At 32.7% G+C, this 8,906-nt stretch overlaps 1 protein-coding gene across 1 annotated transcript; it reads left to right on the top strand.

Annotated features, from left to right (window-relative positions):
- The first annotated feature begins 2,017 nt into the window (after nt 1-2,017).
- Nucleotides 2,018-3,252, top strand: LOC107457624 (transcription factor MYB73-like). Its single transcript, XM_021127373.2, has 2 exons — nt 2,018-2,173; nt 2,262-3,252. The coding sequence occupies exons 1-2, from the start codon at nt 2,132-2,134 to the stop codon at nt 3,105-3,107; spliced, it is 888 nt and encodes a 295-aa protein (XP_020983032.1). The 5' UTR covers nt 2,018-2,131; the 3' UTR covers nt 3,108-3,252.
- Nucleotides 3,253-8,906: the final 5,654 nt, after the last annotated feature.

Below are 8,906 nucleotides of genomic sequence, written 5' to 3'. Positions count from 1 at the left end.
ATTATAAATTGTTGTTTTTATTATTCTGAATATTATATTGTGGGTGTAAAATTATTTTTTTATTATTTTAAATACTATAATAAGTAATTATGTGTATATTTTTAGTTTTTATCAATATGTATAGATAGTTATAATTTAAAATTTTAAATATATTTAAACAAATTTAAATTGGTCGAGTGATCAGCTTAGTTGTTATCCACCTAAGTAAGTATTGAGAGTTTGAATTCTATCTTGTATATGTAGTAACTTTTTAGCCAATTACAAACTCTTAAATGAAATTCAAATTCATAATAGAATAATCCTAAACATATTGAGTATTATAAAAAGTCTAAAAAAAATATTTATACCTAAATTTTATTATATTTTGACTTCCGTTACAAAATTTTTTTAAATCTGTCACTGCCCATATACTACAAGACTACAAAACCAAATTGCCCTGCTCTCATCTTCATATAACTAACCTTCTCTCTACTAGTCTCTAGCTACAAAATAAATGAGTTCACGGAAAAAGACCACGAAAAAAAATCTTCCTTCCTTTGAGTTAGTTAAACTTGAAATATTTCTAATTCCACTTTCAGAATCTCTTTCTCATTCCATTATGAAATTTCTATACAACTATATTAGATCTACATTAAAATTAATTATTAAAATAAGTTATTACTTATGAATCCGAATTTCGAACCCAAGAGGCCAAGAGAACTTGACCCCAAAGTCCAGCTGGTTCCTCAGGCCCAACCGTTCTGGTACTTGACAAGTCGGCATGTCATCAACCGATATTTAAATTTAAATATTAATATTAATTACTTCCGAACCAACGAGAAGATAAAATACCTTGATTGAACCTATATAAAGGAGAGTCACATGCTTCTTCAGGTAACACATCCTTAAAATTCTAACTCAGATCAATTTTAACTCAGTGTAGGAGTGTTTTTGCAGATCACCCTTACCATTTACTGGATCAGAATTGTGAAGCCAACCACCATGAAGAATCAATAGAGAAACTGTGGATCCTGTGATTTATTTTCAGGTAATTCATAACATAAGTCATTAGTATAGAATATATATCAAAATACAAAATATATACTCATTAAAATTAAATTAAACAATATAATAATCTTTTTAACTTAATGTGACAATCATAGGATTTCAATTAAATATTTTACAAACATAATTAAAAATAAAATATTTTATTTTTAAAATTTGGTGATCTTATACTGATTGAAATTTATCAATAGAAAAACTTTTCAATTTTTTTTGTCACTTCTAACAAAATTATTTTTTGTTATAATTTAAAATATTTTAAATATATTTTGTTATTAATAAATATAAAAGATAATTTTATTTAAAGTTTAATTAGATACTTTTGTTAATGATTGGGTAATTTCATCTAACCAAATTTTACTTCTAATTTGGTTAGAGTTAGTTCAATTTACAAAAAAAAAAAATTTGTACATGTAATATTTTTCATAATTAAATATGTGACATGATCTGTTATGAAAATAGTTAAATATATGGAGGATAAAATTGGAAATAAGAGAATAACTGAAAAATAACTTATTTTTGAAGTTTAAAATATGTTCTTATCCCCAGTATGTACTCTGTACTGTTGTGCATCTCTAACTGCAACAACAATCATGCAGTTACTACATCCTTAGAAACACATCAATCCCCTTAGTCATAACCATATATTCCTGCACTTTAATAACCGATGACCGTTCCCACCCTCATGTTCCACTTTGACCTACCCATCAGTTAGTTAGCCTCCTTCCCTTCACACACATCAAGAATAAATACAACAATTAAATCCCATTTATGCACCAAACAAAATAGGAATTACATAGTCAAAGTAAATTAATATAATGTATATAGAAAGTGAAGAATAGTCCATCCTAACTGCCACAGTCTTGAAAAATGTTATTCATCCCAACTAATTAAAATTAATTAACATGACGTATGTAATATGTATATCTCCGAAGCTTGTTAGAGTTTCTAGTTTATAGGAAATGGCGTTATTTGAGTCAGTTAGAAAAGAGTGCGGCAGTTATAACGTCCTCTCCCATTATTATGAATCGCCCTAACCATCTAAAACCCATTCCTCTTCCAAAAATAACTAACATGTTTTAAAACTCCCATGCCCCAAACTAAATCATCCAAAAGAAAAGCGCTGTTCAAGGTTCAATGCCAACTCCAACTCTACCAATTATCTTTGGTATTAACAGATATATACCATACTAATCTCATTCTGGAATTTCATCGAACAGGTTGCGATGATGATCCAAGACAACACCAAATTTGACGAAGAAGCAGATCGAATCAAGGGGTCATGGACTCCTCAAGAGGATGCAACGCTTCTGAAGCTGGTGGCGCAGCACGGAGCACGGAACTGGTCCGTCATAAGCAACGGGATACCGGGCCGATCGGGAAAGTCATGCCGACTGCGGTGGTGCAACCAGCTCAGCCCCGACGTTCAGCACCGACCGTTCACCCCTGCGGAGGACGAAATCATCCTTAAGGCTCACGCCGTACACGGCAACAAGTGGGCCACCATCTCCAGACTCCTTCCTGGCCGCACCGACAACGCTATCAAGAACCACTGGAACTCCACCCTCCGCCGCCGTAAAGGTGTAACCGTCGCCTTTTCCGGCGCCGGATTCCCCTCCGCGGCAGCCACCGACGCCTCCACCAGCGGAGGATTATCCGGATTCTCTTCTGCCGCCACGTCGTCGTCATCAGATTTCAGTCCAACATTTGTTTGCCAAAAGCGCAAGGGCGAGCAGTTAGAGTTGCCACAGAATTTCATGAAGAAGCCATGTTTGGCGGCAGTTGCCGTCGACAGTCACGCGGAGGAGGAGGTTCGCCAAAAGCGGAAGGCCGAAGAAGAAGAAGAAGGCGGCGTGACGACACTGAGTTTGCTCCCGCCCGGAGAGAAGCCTTTGGGCGCAGAGGGAGTGTGGCGGAAGGAGGAGGAAGTCAATCCGTACGGCGAGCATGCATGGTTGATGAAGATGATGCGGCCCATGATAGCAGAAGAGGTTAGGAGATACATTCAAAGCTTACAAAAGGCTCAACCACTCTTTGACCCTGATCCACCTAGTAAAAATTTTTAATTAATAGACAAACATATTAATAATGTATATCTTTTCTTCTTTTCCTTCTTTTCATGTATACATTTGTATTTTACTTTCTTGCTCATTCCTTTCAATAACCGTTGCCTAGATGCCTAGTTTTTTATTTGTTTAGTTAGGATGATGATATTAGTCAATGTAATGGTAGATTTTGAATCACTCCATTACGGATACTACCTCATTGTTATGACTTTGATACTCAGACTTTTAATTTTTTTACAAGTATCTATCGTATTAAGATAGTTTTTTTTTTTTTTTAAGTAAAGTATTGTGATCACTAACGAAGATGCACATGTGGGGATTAATTTATTCACCCCAACATTAACATTATTACGTCGGTTATCATTTTTGTTTTCTTCGGGCTTCATCTTAGTGAATGCATTGGAGGTAGTTTGTGGATCAATTTTGCCTATGAAGGAAAAGATTGCTGTGTTATGGTCTTCACGGATGTTGATTTGGTACATGTAAATATTTTGTAACAAAAAAACATTAATCAAAAATTTATTTTTTTAAATTTTATTTAATGTATCTTGTAATTAAATAAGGTAAATTTAAATTGTGTGGCCTAATTGTTTTTTGTTTCTATATTATTTTTGTGAAAAACAAATGGTACACAAACCTATGTTTTTGTTTTTCTGATCAATAGTGCATGCAACCAAGGTGGATAGACATGGGAACGTGCAGATACAGGGTTGTTGCCAAGGTAAGATTTATGGGGTTCGTAGAAAATATTTTCTGTGGTCTTGAATTAGGGCATAAATTTTTTTGTGGGGTTAACATTCTTCTCTAATCTACTTTAGAAAAGACAACTAGTTAGGTTAGGTACAAATATCTTAAATGAAGCTTCAATTTAGTGTGTGTAAGTGTGTATGTCCAAAAAAAAAAAGAATAAAGCTTCAATCTATGTTAAATTAATTTTTTAATCTGTTGGACTGAAAAACATCATGCAAAACAAACAAAAATACCCTAAAACTAACACTGCACAACAAACACAACATTTTTTACTTATCCCATAGTTAACACAATCTCAAAACCTGCGTTCAAAATTCTTTGTAGTTGTGAAAGTCACAAGCACCCACCTTTCTCCACAATAACAGGTTGTTCAACCAAATGGAATAGTGGAAGATATTATTTTAATCAATTTTTAAAAAACTAAAATATCCTTTTAGGATTATGGTTGTTTATTGTATTAGAAATTTAAAACTTCGAATTTGGTTTTAGAAATATAGAGCATTGCACGCAAGTGCACAAAAATCATTTATCAAACTAGTCATTATGTTTTTATGTATAAATACATATACGAAAAATGTTTAAAGTTTGTTATTTTTTGTTAATATTTTTAGCCATCAATCCAATTCTTAGTCTAATAATTCATCAATATATTTTTAACTCATATTTTTAAATATTAATAACTAATTGCTAATAAAAAATAATAAATTATATTCGCCATTTAGTATTTCTCTACATATTCTGTTCTATTTATTTTTATTGTGCATTCTACTTTCAACATGTATTCTTCAATAATTAATTTTTTGTGTACACCTGATATAATTGATTGTTTTTTGTTTTGAAATATTTGTTGTGTACTCTTAATGGCACTTAACAATGCCTAAATAAAATTTCAGCTATATATAATAGTCTTTTTTTTTAATGTATAATAGTATGTTTGATATTTGGTTTTATATCTATTGGCACCTTTGGTGGTATGGTTCATACGTCTATTAACCGATGTGAAGAAAATCCCATTCAAAACATACATTTCATGGAAAATTTAGAAGGTATGTTATTTGGTGAGAGTATTATGGTCAGGTGATTTAAGAAGTTCAAATTTATTTGGAAAGTAATTGGTCGTTTGTGTTGTGATAAGTTTAAAGATGTAGATGTCTATTATTATATAGGTGGCTATTTTTTTTCTATGAAAAAATGAAATTTTTAAGTTAAATTCAAATTAAATGAAGTTTGAAATAGTCAATATTTTACCTCTATAAATAGTGAGGTCTGAGAAAATTGATATACATACTACGTCAATAAAATATTTCTTCTTTTTCTACAAAATTTTTTTTTCTTCATATTATAAATATAATATTAATATATAAATTATAGTTATTATGGTAAGATGATATTAATATTGGTGAATATTAATACTAGAGTCTTTCATTTATATTTCTTTATTTTATCTTCCTTATTTAGTTATTTTATAACACGTTATCAGCACAAAGACTCTAACGAAATTTTAGGAAGACTTCAGGTAACAAATTTTTATTATGTTGAAACTCTTTCATCTTGAATATAATGCTTTTGATATATCTGAAAATAATTATTTATCATGGATAGTAGATGCTAAAATTCATCTTGATTAAATGGATCTTGGAGATACCATTAAGGCTGAAAATAATATATCTCAGAAGGATAAAGCCAAAGCTATGATTTTCCTTCATCGTCATCTTGACGTATGATTGAAAAATGAATATTCCACATTAAAAGATCTTGCAGATCTGTGGAAAGACCTTGAAGAAAGATACAATTATCAAAAGATGGTGATACTTCATCAAGCCCGATATGTTAGAGAAAATTTTCTCGACCTTCCAAGTCTCGAATGTGCTCCTGTGGCAGCAGTATCGAGAAACGGAATTTAAAAATATTCTGAGTTAATTTCTTGCCTTCTTGTTGCTGAACGCAACAATGAATTACTTTTAAAGAATCATGAAGCGCGCCCAACTGGCGCCGCCCCATTTCCTGAAGCAAATGCGGCAAATTATAACCCCAGAAGAGGTAAATGGCAAGATTTTGATAACAAGAAAAATTATGGAAGGAAAAGAAATTATGTTCACAAGAAAGATCTCACCAGAAGTGGGATAAAAAAAGAAATAATGGGCAAAGTATATCAATTGAGGATAAATGCTTCCGTTGTGGTGGAAAGGGTCATTGGTCACGTACCTGTCGTACCCCAAGGCACCTAGTTGATCTTTATCAAGCATCCTTGAAAACGGATGACAAAGAAAAGGAAACAAATTTTGTTTCAAATGATGAAAATTTCACCACTCATTATGATGTATCTAATTTCTTTAAGCATTCTGAAAGAAATATTAGTTATTTGATCAATGATGAAATAGTTTGATATGTGTATGTGTTTGTTAAGTATTCATGTGAATAATTTTACTGTACATGTACTTCTACTCATTTTATTATTATTATTATTATTTGTTTTTGAAGAAAAATGGCAAGGACATATTCTAAAGATATTTGCCTTACGGATAGTGCAAGTTCGCACACTATTCTTAAAAGTACTATATATTTTACCCATCTTGTGCCAAAAGAAGAATATGTTAATACTATTATTGGCTCAGGCAATGTGATAGAAGGCTCCGGAAGAACTATAATTTTGTTTTCTGGAGGAACAAAATTTATAATAAATAACGCACTATTGTCTACCAAGTCTCTAAGAAACTTGTTGAGTTTCAAAGATATTCGTCGAAATGGATATCATATTGATACTATGAATGAGGGAAGTCATGAGCACTTATGTATCACAACTCATGATTCAAATAAAAAGGTTATATTAGAAAAGTTACCCTCATTTTCATCTGGATTGTATTATACCAAGATTAGTGCAATTAAATCACATGCCATTGTAAACCAGAAGTTTACTAGCCCAAATGAATTCATAACTTGGCATGATAGATTGGGTCATCCGGGAACAACCATGATGAGGAGAATTATTGAAAACTCTCATGGACATTCACTAAAGAACCAAAAGATTCTTAAATCTAGTGAATTTTGTTGTGCTGCATGTTCTCAAGAGAAGTTAATTTTAAGGCCATCACCAGTAAAGATTGGATTTGAGTCCCCTGAATTCCTAGAAAGAATTCAAGGTGATATATATGGACTTATTCATCCACCATGTGGATCTTTTAGATATTTTATAGTATTGATAGACGCATCTTCGAGATGGTCACATGTGGGCTTATTATCTTCTCGCAACCTATCATTTGCGAGATTACTGGCTCAAATTATTCAATTAAAAGCACAATTTCCAGAAAATCCAATTAAAGCAATTCGTCTTGATAATGCTGGTGAATTTACTTCCCAAGCTTTTGATGCTTATTGTATGGCTAATGGAATAAGTGTTGAACATCCAGTAGCTTATGTTCACACACAAAATGGGTTAGCAGAATCACTTATTAAGCGCCTCCAATTGATTGCTAGACCCTTACTTATGAGAACAAATCTTCCAACCTCGGTTTGGGGCATGCTATTTTACATGCCACAGCACTTATTCGTTTGAGGCCAACGAGTTACCATCAGTTCTCTCCTATGCAATTAGTTTTTGGCCAGCAGCCAAATATTTCCCATTTAAGAATATTTGGGTGTGCGATATATGTTCCCATTGCACCACCTAATCGCACTAAAATGGGACCCCAAAGAAAATTGGGGATATATGTTGGATATGATTCTCCCTCTATAGTGAGGTATCTTGAGATACAAACTGGAGATGTATTTAAAGCCCGATTTGTGGATTGTCATTTTGATGAATTAAAATTTCCAATATTAGGGGGAGAGAATAAACTTCCTGAAAAGGAACTTAATTGGAATGCATCATCCTTGATGCATTTAGATCCTCGATCAGGACAATGTGAACTCGAAGTTCAAAAGATTTTACATTTGCAAAGAATAGCAAATGAATTGCCTGATGCATTTTCCAATACAAAGAGGATAACTAAATCTTATATACCAGCGAAAAATACCCCAATACGAATTGATGTCACAGTTGGACAAATTGCCACCGAAGCAAATACACGCCAGAAGCGTGGTAGGCCTGTCGGTTCCAAAGATAAAAATCCTCGAAAGAGAAAAGAGGTAAATATTATTTCTGTTGAAAAAGACATAGTAAAGACACCTGCAGTTGTCCAAAATTATGATATAATTTTAACGCCAGAAGACGTTCAGGTATCTGAAAATTATGAAAATGATGAGTTATCTCGATAAATTATGTCTTTACAGGAGAGAAATGGGACCGAAATAAGACAATTGTCAATAAAATATTTGCATATAATGTGGCATTAAATATCATGCATGAAAGTAAGTATCTTGAGCCAAGATCAGTCGAAGAATGTCGACAAAAGAATGATTAGCCAAAATAGAAAGAAGCCATTAAAGCTGAATTAGACTCACTTGCAAAACGTGAAGTCTTTGGACCTGTAGTCCGTATACCTGAAGATGTAAAACCTATTGGATACCGATGGATATTTGTGAGAAAACGAAATGAAAAAAATGAAGTTGTGCGCTACAAAGTCCGACTTGTGGCACAAGATTTTTCACAAAGGTCCGGTATAGATTATGAAGAAACGTATTCCCCTGTAGTGGATGCGATAACATTGTGTTATTTGGTCAGTTTATCTGCATATCATAAACTGCATATGCATTTAATGGATGTGGTAACAGCCTATTTGTACGACTCATTAGATCGGGATATCTATATGAAAGTCCCTGAAGGACTAAAGATATCTAAACCATCCAGTGAATATTCGCAAGAGTTATACTCAGTTAAATTGCAAAGATCTTTATATGGTTTAAAGAAATCTGGACGAATGTGGTATAATCGTCTTACTGAGTATCTGGCCAAAAACAGTTTCAAGATTGATGATATCTGCCTCTGTGTTTTCATAAAGAAATCTGCATCTGGATTCATTATTATTGCTGTGTATGTTGATGATTTAAATATCATTGGAACTCCTGAAGAGATTCCAACAATGATAAAAACTCTAAAGGAAGAGTTTGAGA

The sequence above is a fragment of the Arachis duranensis genome, chromosome 7 (assembly GCF_000817695.3).
Source record: "Arachis duranensis cultivar V14167 chromosome 7, aradu.V14167.gnm2.J7QH, whole genome shotgun sequence".
NCBI classification, from domain to species: Eukaryota; Viridiplantae; Streptophyta; class Magnoliopsida; order Fabales; family Fabaceae; genus Arachis; species Arachis duranensis.
The sequence above is the reverse complement of the archived record's forward strand: the minus strand, read 5'-3'. Positions and strand labels throughout refer to the sequence as shown.

What these genes read in the sequence shown, in the direction of transcription:
- LOC107457624 (XM_021127373.2), top strand. Translation starts at nt 2,132, where the DNA reads ATGCCCCAAACTAAATCATCCAAAAGAAAAGCGCTGTTCAAG. An exon ending in AAAGAAAAGCGCTGTTCAAG is followed by an intron (nt 2,174 to 2,261) that starts GTTCAATGCCAA and finishes TTCATCGAACAG; the next exon opens with GTTGCGATGATGATCCAAGA.